General features: G+C 41.8%; 1 protein-coding gene across 19 annotated transcripts in view; it reads right to left on the bottom strand.

Annotated features, from left to right (window-relative positions):
• mark3a (MAP/microtubule affinity-regulating kinase 3a) overlaps positions 1-15,187 on the bottom strand; it is a 62,852-nt gene that overhangs the window by 22,877 nt on the left and 24,788 nt on the right. For 12 of the 19 annotated variants that reach the window (XR_003691021.1, XR_003691022.1, XM_028564998.1 and 9 more), the window contains 6 exons: positions 14,063-14,128; positions 11,929-11,999; positions 10,714-10,770; positions 7,284-7,520; positions 6,359-6,499; positions 4,422-4,521 (listed from right to left, as the gene is read on the bottom strand). Coding sequence is in view for 17 of the 19 variants with exons in the window: in XM_028564998.1 (XP_028420799.1) it covers positions 4,422-4,521; positions 6,359-6,499; positions 7,284-7,520; positions 10,714-10,770; positions 11,929-11,999; positions 14,063-14,128 (672 nt within the window). In the remaining 2 variants the exon portion in view is untranslated. The remainder of the gene's footprint in view (positions 1-4,421; positions 4,522-6,358; positions 6,500-7,283; positions 7,521-10,713; positions 10,771-11,928; positions 12,000-14,062; positions 14,129-15,187) is intronic. The other 7 variants (XM_028565000.1, XM_028565005.1, XM_028565004.1 and 4 more) reach the window with 1 other exon arrangement.

The following is a 15,187-nucleotide window of genomic DNA, read 5'->3' as shown; positions in this document are numbered from 1 at the left end:
TGTCAAAGAACATTTCTAATCTGGTTTCTTAGTAAAGGTGTTAAGATGAGTCACAAGCAGGTTGGCGTCTTGTCTTCATTCAAATATAAACCTGATTTTGAGATCAAACTCTTTAGAGATTAGGTTTATTTTGTTTTCAAAAATGTTGACTTTTAACCACATAGCGGTTTCAGCAGCAAGGAAGATGTACCAGTAAAGAGAGTGTAAGCATCGCAGCATCTCTGTGATCTGGGTGAAGTGGAGAGTGAGTCCCATTTTCTTTGAACTGCACATACTAGGATGATTTAAGGGAGTTAATGTTGCATGAAGTGTTTCAACAAAACCCACGGCTGTTTCATTTTGATGCTTTTTAGTCTGATAACGTCTCAAAAGCCTGGGAAAAAAAGGAAACATATTTAATAAGTATTTATTCAGAGTTTCTCCCTCAGTATTACATAGTAAATGGTTCTATCAGCGATTTAAGAATGTTGTACTCAATGATGGTCTGAAGATTGGACCGTGAAAAATGCTTTAGTTGTTTCTCTACTTTTAGACTCAATTTATGGATTCTCTGTTGTGTGAATAATGGGAAATAATGGGACATGAATTGCAATATAATGGACATAATCATGAACATTCTGTATTGCAACTGCTGCACAGCAATTTCTTTTAAGGTAAATAAAATGGTATCTCATCTTACATGCTGCACTCTGTTGTATGAATTTATGTCGTCTTGTTTTCATTATATTTTGATAATTTGCTACAATTACCTAACAGTTAGGACTTAGCTCAGGGATGCTTTGGCATCGGTTGTAACCTGTAATCCCGTCAGACGGACTTATACATCTGCATGTATCGGCTTTAAAGGTCCCATGACATGGTGCTCTTTGGATGCTTTTATATATGTCTTAATGGTCCCCTAATACTGTATCTGAAGTCTCTTTTATATAGACCTTAGTGGTCCCCTAATACTGTATCTGAAGTCTCTTTTATATAGACCTTAGTGGTCCCCTAATACTGTATCTGAAGTCTCTTTTATATAGACCTTAGTGGTCCCCTAATACTGTATCTGAAGTCTGTTTTATATAGGCCTTAGTGGTCCCCTAATACTGTATCTGAAGTCTCTTTTATATAGACCTTAGTGGTCCCCTAATACTGTATCTGAAGTCTCTTTTATATAGACCTTAGTGGTCCCCTAATACTGTATCTGAAGTCTCTTTTATATAGACCTTAGTGGTCCCCTAATACTGTATCTGAAGTCTCTTTTATATAGACCTTAGTGGTCCCCTAATACTGTATCTGAAGTCTCTTTTATATAGACCTTAGTGGTCCCCTAATACTGTATCTGAAGTCTCTTTTATATAGACCTTAGTGGTCTCCTAATACTGTATCTGAAGTCTCTTTTATATAGACCTTAGTGGTCTCCTAATACTGTATCTGAAGTCTCTTTTATATAGACCTTAGTGGTCCCCTAATACTGTATCTGAAGTCTTTTATATAGACCTTAGTGGTCTCCTAATACTGTATCTGAAGACTCATTCCCAAAATTCAGCCTTGGTGCTGAATTACAGCCACTAGAGCCAGTCCCACAATGAGCTTTCCTTAGGATGTGGTAACCTTGCTCCTTATGACCTCATAAGGAGAAGATTCCAGATCGGTCCATCTGAGCTTTCATTTTCTCAAAGGCAGAGCAGGATACCCAGGGCTCGGTTTACACCTATCACCATTTCTAGCCACTGGGGGACCATAGGCAGGCTGGGGGAACTCATTTTAATGTTAAAAACCTCATGCAGGGAAATGTTCATGCCATGGGACCTTTAAGCAGCCCACAGTGCTGGTTTTAAGATCCCTGCAGATTTTGAGTAAATGTTCTGTAAGTCTGATGTTATCACAACACCAAAATCCCTTAAAAATTAAAAATTCTTCATCCCGTCCGACAGAATTTTTCTTGCTGTCGGGGTGGAAAAGCCTCTCAGGCAGCGTTCTGATCACGTCACAGTGAAAACCTCCACTGAAAGCTGTTCTAATGCCATTATTCTCGGTGGGTTAGCAGCTCTCCTCCGCAGCTTTTTACTGACTGACATCTTCTAAATTTGGTAGTACATTTCCCCACACCAACATGGAGTAATCCACCCTGACAGATGATAAATTTAGGTACACTAAAATAAAAAAAATATCCGTCTCCTGAACATGGAAAAAAAAAAAAAAACACTCAAGTGACTTTGATGGTGAGCGACCTGCAGGGTAGCATCATGTAAACGTCAGGGAGAGAGACAGACGATGACCAACTAGCTCTGGCTCTGTAACCAGGCAGAATCACTGAAAACCATCTTCCTCATCCATCTCTGCCTTCTCCTCTTTCTCACTTTCAGCCTCCTGTTCCTCCTCAACACTTCTGCTTCTTCTTTTGTTGTGCATAGAAGTCCTCATCTTCAAAGCCAATAATAACAGATATTTTTATGATCAGACTCTCAAATTAGATTTAATAATGTTCCAAATGAAAAACTGCATGTTTTAAACCCATTTTTTTCCAACATGGACTATGTAACATTGCCTTCTTCAACCATCGGTTAAAGGAATAGCTTTTTGGAAACTGTTATGTGAATGTTGGTCACAGCTTTATTCAGACATGACAGCAGCTGGGTCTCTGCTAGAGAACAGCGCTGAGATAAAGGTAAGGTTATCATGAGTTAACTGTTCTCTCACAGGAAGCTTCATGGAGGGATTTTTAAACCTATTTTGTGGTTAAAAGACTTAATGTCCCCTAATATATTTTCACATCAATTTCACTATTTAATTAGGAAGTGCACAGAGTGACAAGATCTTAACACAGGACTCATTTAATTCCCATTTATTATCCCATTAATATCCTTGATTGATTAACGGACACCGTTTCAGCTCTGATCTCAGCGGCTCATTCACAGATGTGTTAATGCCCGTGTCCATAAGATAATAATCGATTAATACATGTACTACAGTGCTCTTAATAAGGCAGAACAAGACATGCATTTGATCTCGCTCTGTGCATTGAACTTTGTACCTTTACATCAATGTGACGGCATTCAATTCAATCATGTACTGAAAGTGTTACACAAATACTACTTACTAAGAGTATTTTAACACCTATAGTTTGTTTGCTCTGGTCTGAATCTGTTGAGCAGTTCGTAAACCTGGAACGATTTCTCCCTTGGTTCGGTTTCATTTCACAAATCCATGCGTACCAAAATGCGTCATTACAATCAAAGAACGTTCCCTCCGTTTATTGGTCGGATGTGTCTGTGGGTAGGAGCAAGACAGTAAATACAGGAAGAAGGTCCTGGGTTCTGGACTAGTGCATATTTCTTGCATCTCCGTGGTCAAAGCAGCTCATTTCATTCAAATAATCAGACACTGTCACAGAGATTTGGGCGTCTCCAACTTTAGCACTGTGACCCCGGAGAGGAGTGTAACGGCGAGTCCGTTTCTGTGAGAGAAACGCTGCAAGCTGCTAGAGTTTGCCGTTTCGCCGCATCGCAGATTGCCAAGCACTTTCTGGCCACAGGAGACGTTCAGCTCAGACTGGAGGACAACACGTACAGTAGCTGGTGCTGCTCGAAGTCCGATCACGTTCTCACCACAAACCAACCACTCCAGAGTTCGTTTGAAGGCGAACCGAGACCACCTCATCAAGCAGGTCTCGTTTCGCTTGTTTGGTCCGCTTTTGGTGCGCACCCAAGTGCGATGGCGCATTCACACCTGCCCCAACAAACAGCACCAAAGGGGCAAACGAACTTTAGTGCTATTCAACCGAATTAAATAAAGGCGGGTGGGAAAGCCCCCAAAGTCCAACTTTGTAAGATTTCCCCCGTGAATTATGTAAGTATTTACTGTGAAATGTCAAACTGCCAACACATGTAAAGACATGCATGTGCGGTTTTTTTCCAGGTATTGTTCACATCGCTCTGAAGTTTCTGCATTTTAAAGCATTTTTCCATTTGGTCGTTCCGTTCTGTTTTTTATTTGGCAAAAGCTTTATGTAAAGTTCTAAATGCATTATTTAGGATTCAGGGATTCCTCAGAAACATGAAGACCTCTCACCCAGCTTCTCTTTCCCCTGCATTGACTGGGTGACTGGGAGGTTGTGCTGACGCATGTGCACCGACAGCCAACCCCAGCTGCTGTTACATAAGAACTCCCCCTGTTTACAGCTCCCATCCAGGACACGATGGAGAGGTTTCTCTCTCTCATTCTATTTGCATGCAGCAGCACTGCTCTCGTTTATTTATTCATCCTCACGTTTCATCTTTTCTTTTAAAGCTCTTCGGCGCTGAAATAATGAGACCAGCTCTGTGACCCCGTTAACGTTAAAAAACGCCTCACACACTTTCAGCAACACAGATTGTTGCTGTAATAAAAAATGGCCATAAAGCTTCATCAAAAAGATTTTTTTGTTTTTTTTTTACCTATTCTCTTCTGATCCGTGATGTCCAGCTCTGGCTCAGTGTAAGGCTTTAGCTCGTCCTCTTCAAATCCTGCATTGATCCATCGGTCTTTCATGATTTGCTGCAAAAGCAAAGTGAGACAATTAGAGCCGGACTCATGCTGAATTTTACTAATACAAAACTAATAATGACAAACCAAATATACATAAATATTTTCAAAAAGAATCCCTAAAATTTACTTTTTAAAGAATAACGACCGCTGGTTAAAGGATTCATGTATAGTGATGCCCTTTGTGAGACAATGATGGACCAACGCAATTTAGAGAATAACGCTGAGCATATACTTAGCCTTACTAGATGTGTTTTACTGAAAAGGGAGCATATGAATGATGCTTTCTTCAACTTGTTTGATAGTGTCTTCGCTATCTAAATTATCTCCGCCGCCATCAGAAAGTTGTAGCAGGACAAAACACGAGCAGCTTGAAGCTATCAGTTACTGGGGTCCCAGTGGTGGCATCTCCATTTGTGAAGTTAAATTTAAATAAAGCCACAACAATCAATAACACCCAAAGCTATGCTGTAAACATACAACTATACAAATCACACTTAAAACAGACTAGGTTGTTAACATGTATCTGTTGTTATGAATGCCTATTAACCAATTTTTAAGCACCAACTGCTGCACTTGCGCATATTTCATGTGCAATTGCGCATATTTCATGTGTATTTTGTTCTGGCCTTTCGAAAGCAACGTCCATATTGTTCTGCGCTGCATCTAATTTGTTTGCACCTTTACTTACATTTTGGAGCTGATCAATTGATAACAGAGCCTAACTAATTACCGCTGGTGCTGCTCTGATGTAACCAGAGCTTCTGATATAACCCAGGCCAATCATGGGGCATCTGAGGCCAACGCATGTGGCCTTCACAGTCCAGCCAACAACATTTTGTTTAATTCACTTACATTCAACAAGACAATGAAATTCCTTATTATAAAAAGTGTGTAAACCAAGCCTCTTTGATCAAATGGCCCATTTAAAAAAATCAAGTTTAGAGCCCATGTGCTAAAAATGTTCTTGAAAAGAAATTGTGTTTTATATGTTAATGATACACTGCTGGGTGTGAGGCGGAGCTGCATGATCACAGCTAGACAGAAGATCATTAACACTGTTCTGACAACGTGATCGCCGCTCTGATTGATCTGTGGAACGGTTCTCTCTCCGTCCTCTCTGCCGCTTACATCAAACACAACTATTTTTATCTCAGCAGATGCTCTAAAAGAAACAAAAATGTCTAGATATTTCTAGGATTATCCGATTGGGAATTGTGGAAAATTAAATAATGCTGTTTAACTTGTATCTGTCAGGTCATCTTGACACATTATGACCTTTAATAAACTTTATTCAGAGGTCCAAACTTGAGCAACACTTCTGGCCACAAAGCCAAAAGGTGTTACATATAATTTAATAAATAAATTGGGTGTGACATGCAATAAATGTCCCACAGCTGAAATTGAACCGGGGTTGTTGCGGTCATATGGCGCCGTAACCTTTCGGCTACCGAGGCGCCCCAGTGAATTTTGCATTTGTGCAGACAAAAATCATGAATTGCCCATTTTGGTGAGATTCCCACTACACAGGTCTCAGTCACGAATAATCCTTTAAAAACTGTACAGTCTATTGATACCAACTTAGACTCGACTGAGCTGGTTTTATGTGCCCTCCACTCATAGATGAAGGCAGAGACATGAACAAGAAAGACTTTGGTACAAACACAAGAACGATGATGCATTATCAGGAAGGAGGAGAGTGTGGGCCGGGCGCTCACAGGAAACAGGACACCGTAGGCGTCAGAGGACATGATAGGGGGGTGGGGTGTGGGGGGGATAGATGGCATTCTCCGATGGTGCAGACGTGCTGGGGGGGTGAGTGAGATAGGAATTGAAAAGGTATATTTACATTGTCTGCGTCCTCCCTCACCTCGAGAGTCCCCCGCTTGGCCGGGTTGAGCACCAGGAAGCGTTTGAGGAGGTTCTCGCAGTCCGTGGACATGTAGAACGGGATGCGGTACTTCCCCCGGAGCACGCGCTCCCGCAGCTCCTGCAGGGAGAAGAGCCACGGCCAGGCATCAGCTACGACACTTAATCATGCAACGGGTCACATTTTTTGGTAGGCCAACTGAACATCTGAAGAAATCGACACATGGGTTTCCTCTTCATGCACACTGGCAGGAGCAACTTAAAAGTGGCTCGGATGTCTGCTTTCAAATGTCATTTCACAGCGTAATACTTGAGTCACATATAATGAAGCCGGTGAACCAGAACTGTTAGAGGTGGCGAGCCCTTGCAGAATTGTTTGGACAATTTGGACCCAAAGAACGTACAGGTTAACTCTCCGACATCTACGCACGTACTGCCAAGTCCAACACCAAAAATAAAAATACCAGTACACACTTATATGGCTAAGAGCTAGCCAATGAGAGCCTGATTATCAGCATCCTTTACCCAGCGCAACTGGGCGAGCTCATAAATAGTAATGAGCTCAGGCAACATGATGTCAGACTGACCAGCTTTTGTAATTGTAATAAATTCTCCACTTATTTTTTTTCAGTGGCTAGAGCTGACAGAGGTGGTAGCAGTTCATTTTCACATTCACAACATAACAAACACATATGGACCTAACATATTTCAAAAAAATGCAAGTAAAAACGGTTTTGTGTGGCAGGGCACCTTTAGGAATACAGTACAAAATAATTCCCAGTGGCTTAGGCCTGGTGGAAACCCTGTATGTGAAAACCTACTTTCAGCAAACCTGTTTCTGATTCAGATTTTTTAAATAATCTTATGGAAAATGTTTTAACTGCAGAACGGCCACGCCCTCCTACCTTGAGGTTCTGTCCATCGAAGGGCAGCGAGCCGCTGACCAGCGTGTACAGAATGACCCCCAGGCTCCAGACGTCCACCTCCGGCCCGTCGTACTTCTTCCCCTGGAAAAGCTCGGGCGCTGCGTACGGCGGGGAGCCGCAGAACGTGTCCAGCTTGTTGCCCATAGTGAACTCGTTGCTGAAGCCGAAATCTGCGATCTTGATGTTCATGTCTGCATCGAGGAGCAGGTTCTCCGCCTGAGTACGGACACAAAAGAGGTTCACCTACAGCACATCTATCCAGTTCATTACTGTACATCAGCTCATTCAGTCGTTTTTAAACCAACGGACATTCAAAGTGTATTCCTCAAAGCTACTTAAAAGGTCCCATGACATGCTGCTTTTTGGATGCTTTATATAGGCCTTAGTGGTCCGCTAATACTGGATCTGAAGTCTTTTATATAGACCTTAGTGGTCCCCTAATACTGTATCTGAAGTCTCTTTTATATAGACCTTAGTGGTCCCCTAATACTGTATCTGAAGTCTTTTATATAGACCTTAGTGGTCCCCTAATACTGTATCTGAAGTCTTTTATATGGGCCTTAGTGGTCCCCTAATACTGTATCTGAAGTCTCTTTTATATAGACCTTAGTGGTCCCCTAATACTGTATCTGAAGTCTTTTATATAGACCTTAGTGGTCCCCTAATACTGTATCTGAAGTCTTTTATATAGACCTTAGTGGTCCCCTAATACTGTATCTGAAGTCTCTTTTATATAGACCTTAGTGGTCCCCTAATACTGTATCTGAAGTCTCTTTTATATAGACCTTAGTGGTCCCCTAATACTGTATCTGAAGTCTCTTTTATATAGACCTTAGTGGTCCCCTAATACTGTATCTGAAGTCTCTTTTATATAGGCCTTAGTGGTCCCCTAATACTGTATCTGAAGTCTCTTTCCCGAAATTCAGCCTTGGTGCAGAATTACAGCCACTAGAGCCAGTCCCACAATGAGCTTTCCTTAGTATGTGCCATTTCTGTGTCTGTAGCTATTGAGGAGGAGAGAGAGGGGGGGGCAAAGTGGAGGGTGGGGCAAGGTGGAGGGTGGGGGTGTGGCCTTGACCAAATGCCACTTTGCTCGTTTGCAAGCCATGATGTCTCTCTCTCTCATAGGTGGGCCAAATTCTCTGGGTGGGCAGAACAAGGGGAGGTAACCTTGCTCCTTATGACCTCATAAGGAGAAGATTCCAGATCGGCCCATCTGAGCTTTCATTTTCTCAAAGGCAGAGCAGGATACCCAGGGCTCGGTTTACACCTATCACCATTTCTAGACACTGGGGGACCATAGGCAGGCTGGGGGAACTCATATTAAAGTTAAAATACCTCAAAGTGAAATTTTCATGCCATGGGACCTTTAAAGTATTTTTAATTCAGTTTCACAGTCAGTGTTGGGATTCCGATTAATCAATCTCTTCATCTAACCCTCAGCGTGAAGCACGTTTCTCAGAACGATGAACTCTTCCCTTAATTGTTTAGTTAATTCTTGCACTTGCCACTTTCCCAACCAAGAGTTTAAAACCCAAAGATAGAAAAACAGCAAATCTTCACATTTTAAAAGCTGGATGAAAACAAATTTGGGCCTTTTTAGTTCATAAATGACTTAAAACAATTCTCAAAACTGTTGCGGATACATTTCTCTGCGACTTGACTAATTGATTGATCCTTTCTAACAAATAAAAATGATAACAATTAACACTTCATATTCCTCAAGTGATCAGGTTTGAAGTTCTCTGATCTAATAAAAAAACAGTCAACATCTCATTTGTGAATCAAAAGTGTTCTAAGCGTAGGCGAGGATTTCAAGTCCAACATCTGCTCCCATGCAGCTGTAGGCCAAAGACTAATTAGGAGGCTGGAGCAAAGGGAGCAGAAGAAGAAGGAGGAGGAGAAATCTTCCACTGAGCCGGAGGATCAACCATGAGGGGGTAAACAACACTCATTGTAACGTGGCTAACCATAATCACTCCCACCGACGGCGAGATGAAAACACAGAAGCATAAATATTTATACTGCGAGATGGAAAGCGGCGTCACGAAATAAGAGGTCCATTTACAATGCAGCGGGTGATGTGGTGAAGAACATGTGAGCAGTTCAGAGGGGACACCCATTTGTGGCGTAATGAGTTTTGAAAAGATGGTTGGACAGCTAAAAAAAAAAAAAAAAAAAAAAGGAGAAAGGGTAAAGTAGCGCCTCATTAGCAGCATATGCGATGTTTTTAAAATTAGACGTGCTGCGTTAAGAGTCGTCAGTGGGAACATGGGAGTTGAGATGAGAGTGATAAAACACGCAACACTGACGTCAGCTCCCTACACTGTGACCTTTCTATCCAATAGGAGTCGGAGGTAATTAGCCTCAAAACATGGAGACACGTTGTACATTGAAACTCTTGAAAAGGACGACTGATAAACATGAATAGGACTAAAAAAGGAGTCATTTTATTTAGCTCTATAATGCAAATTATAATCTTGAAAATTAAGTTTTCTGCAGCTGGAAATGGGAGTTCAAAACATCATTAAGCTTCCAAATACTCACAAATATCACCAATCAGTGAGGTTCACTGATATATCTGCACATATACCGGTATTTACCGGCTCCAGATCACAGGTATATCAGTACACAGTATCTAGCTCTCCAACTAGACGTTTAGGCAATAGGAGGGAACTAGATAGGTTTTTGGTCAGTTATAAAGGATTAAATGTTTAATGCCATCCTTTATATAAACATAGGCTTTTTGGACAAAAAAAAATAAATAAAAAATGACCGTCGTAAACAACCTACACAGTTGTCCAAATCAAACTCGGACCTGCAATTCTTTTTAACTATAAATGGCAAATAACAAAAGCAAGGCAAAACTGTCTATAAACTCTAAAAGTAAAGACTAATTTTCATAGTAGTTTTGGACATTTAGACACATTTGCATTGTCACAGGGTATTTGTGTACTTGCGTTTTAATTAAGGCTCATTTACATTTCCGATTTACGTTTGCTCATATGTTTGATACCAAGATCAATTTAAAATGTCCTGTGTCAGTTCATGTCTTTGTTACAATGTTTGAATAACCAAATCAGAGGAGTTCTTGCTAAAAATGTATGTACAATATAAAAATAAATCAGAAAATAACTCTAACCGAGTACTTTTCAGACTCTAAACTGAGGTAATGTTTGAGGTTAGCTTTTGAAATGTATCAACATTTGCCCTGGTTGCTTGATTGTCTTCTTATTCCAAAAAGGCTTGAGCTCAAGAGAACACAGGAGAGGTCGCGGTTGATAACAGGTGCACACTTTGCTCTGTTCAACAACCCATCACACGTGGCTGCAGAGCATTCTAGTCGATGGAAGATTCTGGCAAGTTGATCATTTTCTGCAAGCAGCCAGTGTGGCTTCTCTGAACTCACCTTGAGGTCTCTGTGAACAATGTGCTTCTGGTGGCAGTACTGCACCGCCGATACAATCTATACCAGGGGAAAAAAAGACAACAAGAGTTTAGTCAAATGGCTGGCACTCGGTTCTCAGACTGTGATAAAGGATGTGGTGGATGATGATGAGGAGGAGGAGGAGGAGGAGATGTGGTCGACACTGACACAAAAGATAAAACCGAGCTCAGATGGGGCTGAAGACACCAGGAGGGTGAGAGAACTGGCTTTCTCTGTGCATAACATGTATCGCTCATCACAGTCCAGATAACAGCCTGCACTAATTGTACAGAAAGGCTGTGAGGCTTTCGATTTGCAAATTTGGTGTCTCAGAATGATGAATTATTCCTTTGACTGTTTAGTATACAAACTGCTATAAAAAGGTTCCGAGAGCCCATAGTAAGGACTTCAAATTACTAAACCGTTCAAAACCAAAATAAATTGAATTTACAATAATACAAAACAGAGAAAAGCAAGTCTTCACATTTGAAAAGCTGAATCTAACAAATGCATTTTCACTTGACAATTTTTGCCGATACATTTTCTGTTGCTTGACTAACTGACAGTAGTCTCGCATTGCTTGACCTTCCTCCACAGTGCTGCGGAGGAGGGTCAGCATTCCTGAATGGGAGAAAAACGTGCTCTGGTTTATTGGCATTTCTTTAAACCAATCACAATCGTCGTGGGCGGCGGCAAGCGCCGGATAGAGGTACGGTGCCTCTGCAAAATAGCCTCGGGAAGGAACTTGTTTTGGTGCATGTAGGGCGGCGAGCTCTGGAATAACAAAGAAAGCAGAAGGTGAGGGACATCCGGCGAAACCTCCGCCGGCACCGGAACTACCCCGTTAATGAAACGTCGTCAATATACAGACTGAACTTACAGCTACAGAAATGTATTAAGAAATCTCTTGATTTGCAGGTTTTTGATGTCTCTGGAACTTCTAAACCTTCTTTTGAACGCAGAATAGTAAAGTTTCTTATTGTCAAACAAGAGTCGATGCCTTTGCACCGTGTGTGTGCGAGTCATTGAGAGGTGAGTGATGGGGAAAGAAGCAGGTCTGGACGTTTCTCATCAGCCTTTGAGACAACAAGAGACCCTTCTGTCCCAGAATGAGGACAGAAGACGGCGACCTGTCTGAGGCAGAGCCGGGAGAAGAGGTGTGAAACCAGAACACTGCAGGGGGAGAAAGCTGGGTACCTGTCTAAATTTAGCCCTGGCCTCTTTTTCCTTCATTCGTCCATGTGCAACGAGGTAGTCAAAGACCTCTCCTGCAGAAGAGAGACAGAGAGAGACACAGAAGGAATTAGAAAAAGACAGCAAAAGACAGAAAGAAAACGACGGAGAGAAACAAAAAGTGACTTTCAACTTATACGAATAAGCAGATACAAATAACTTCACAATGAACTTTTCTGGAGCAGCTGGCCCTCGCCCATGTGCATGGTTCCAGGGTGTTTGTTGACCATATTGAGGGCGAGCTCGGTGCTGCCTTCTAAACACTGAGCCCCTCCTGGAGGCACAAAGCTGCTGCCCATCTCTGCCCAGGCAGCAGACCCTTCCCTCGGCCCACACTTCCAGCCAAAACATGACTACGCTTGCTTGTGTGCTAATTAAACTTGAGTGGCTGCCGTGTGTCCATACCGAGGCGGAAAAAAAAAAGAGGAACTAAAAAAAAAAAAAAAAAAAAAAAAACAAGCAACAAAAACACCTCCCCCCACTTTTCCTGAAACCTCGAAACACTCCCACTCTCGCCGCTGACCTGCAGAGGCGGTCAGAGTGTACGTTTTGTGCACTTCAGAGGTCTAGAAAAACAACAATTCGTCGCTTCTCTCTGACTCAACTGCTAAAGACAGAATGTGGCAGCTAACACTTTGCATGTCAGAGCTAAAGGGCACAGCGTGTACGGTTCATGGGGGTTGAAATTAGGGAAGAGAACCGGATAAGCAGGAAAGAAATTGTAGCCTTGCTTTAGAAATGACAGTGCCGTTAAAAAACACACATGTAAAGAGAAAAACTAGAAATTTGGTTCACGTATGAATGGGAATTGAAATGTTTAAAACATTTTCTGGCAGCACAACCTTCCTGTAGAATTCAATAATGCTGAGGCAACTTCTTGAGCCATATTGCGCCACAGAGTTGCCTCAAAGATTGCCTGTTTCAATGCAATTAGCCCTGATCCTGTACCATTTACTGAACTACTAACATGGCCCTGAATAGAGGTCTGCTGAAACTTAAGTTTAAAAGTTAAAAACCACAAACTTAGGCACAGTGGGGCTTTGAGCTACATGCTAACATCTTGGTCTTAAAAAAAAAAATAAAGTGGTATCAGTGCATCCCTATAATTTACCCTGACAGAGTCATCCCTAAAACAGAGACTCAGGTACAGCCAGTTATGCGTTATGTGGGGCTACAGAGGAGGAGAATCTCCACCAAGTGGCCGAAGCGCGCTCATAATCTGGTTGAGGCTGAACAAGTAAACTTAAAAAAATATAGATGTTGATAAAGTCGACGTGTTGGTTTCAGACATGTAGAAATCCGTGGAGCTGATGGGAGTCCACCAGCATTAGTTTCCTGCTCTGTGTTTCCAGTGGACCTATTTGGGTCTCTGCATTGACTTATGTCACCGTCTCTTTCCATGTTCCAACCTTCAGGGAGCAGCTTGAAAGTGTCACACATTTCCAGAAACTGTGTTTGCTTACGCATTACTTTATGGGTCCGTATGTTCCTCTGCAAAAGAAGAATGCAAATTCATGCCCGGTACATCAGCTTCTTTAGTTCAAAATTGCACTTAGTGTTCAGTCGATACACTTCCAAATAATTGCCAAATTAGGACCAAATTACATCCTCACCAGTAAACATTATAGAAAAAAAATGAGGAAACAATGGACACTTAAAATAAAGCGTTATACTGAACTAATATTTTGTTGTAAAGATGCTGATTTCATGTTTCATGTTCTGGACTTACCTTCATGTACATATGTTCTGTAAGTAACCTCAACTTGAACATCAATGGCACGAGACATCTCTTTACGCTCAAGCATACTGTAAACACCACTCCGATTTATGGTCTTCTACATTTGTCCTTTCAGGTAGAAGCAGAGCCTGCAGACTATATGCAGCTCCCAGTGTGTATGAATTATTAAACGCACACATATATCACACTCTGGTGTTAATAAATCATCCTCATGACGTCTGGGAGCAGCACACTGCGTACAGATTTCTATCGACTATATCTGGTCTTCTGTACACCAGCTGCGTGTGCGCATTTCTTAGTCAGACACGGTGGAGTTTAGTGTGCAGCAACGAGATCTTGACAATGGTATTTCTGTCTCACCTCCACTGGCGTACTCCATCACCAGGTAGAGCGTCCTCTCCGTCTCAATCACTTCAAAGAGCTTGACTAAATGGAGGGAGAGAGAGAAGAAGAAAGAGCGGAAATTATAAATTAAAATTAATTCCTAAAGATGGAGGAGATTCAGACAGAGATGGTAACGTATGTATGGGCACAAACGGCAAACATGTTTCCAAACAGGCACCTAGAGAGAAAAGAGAAGGTGAAGTGACGTGGCTCTGCGTGTGTGTGTGTGTGTGTGGTGATCATGTAAGAACAGCATCAAGCCAAGCTTAGCAACACTCAATATTTACTGTACAGTACAAAAGCTGCAGTGTGTTCAGCTCGAAGGTATAAAAGAGGGAAGTGTGATGAGCGGCTGAGGGCTGCACTGCTAAATATAGACAAGGTGGGATGGAAGACAATGAGGGAGAGATGGCGAGTGTTGGCTGCTGAGTGTTTACTATCACCCTGGTAATTATAATCACATTTCTGCAGAGGAAATCATGGAGCGCAGTGAAAGGAAATTAAAGGAATTAGCGGGGAAACGCGTCTCCAAAACCAAACACATTAGGGCAGGCTTGTCTGATGTGCAAGCTCTCTCTCTCTCTGTGTGTGTGTGTGTGTGTGTGTGTGTGTGTGTGTGTGTGTGTGTGTGTGTGTGTGTGTGTGTGTGTGTGTGTGTGCGCATACATGCGCGCGCATGTATGTGTATGCGTGTGTGTACTTCAGTTCATGTACAATGAGAGAAAAACACTTTTGGGAGCCTTGATGAGACTTTTTGGAGGCGTGTCACCGGTCCTTGTGAACACCACTACAGCTGAAATGATTAGTGGCGTCATCAAATAATGGATTGAGTTTGTTTTTTGATAAAAAGAAGCCAAAAGTTTCCTGAATCCAGCTTCTTCAATGTGAGGATTGCCGCTTCTCTTTGTTACAACTTTTGAAAGAAAATGTGCTTTAACCTAGAAACTTTCTATAGTTCAACCTAAACCCCAGTACTTTTTTTATGTATTAATTTATTTAATTCAAGATTATTTTCCGACACGTTTGCCTTTGTGGACAGTTGAACAATGACAGTCAAAGGAGAAAAAAAAAAAAAAAAAAAAAAAAGAAAGGTCCGCAGTC

The sequence above is a fragment of the Perca flavescens genome, chromosome 20 (genome assembly GCF_004354835.1).
Source record: "Perca flavescens isolate YP-PL-M2 chromosome 20, PFLA_1.0, whole genome shotgun sequence".
NCBI classification, from domain to species: domain Eukaryota; kingdom Metazoa; phylum Chordata; class Actinopteri; order Perciformes; family Percidae; genus Perca; species Perca flavescens.
Note: the sequence above shows the minus strand (reverse complement) of the source record. Positions and strands in the feature narration are given on the sequence as shown.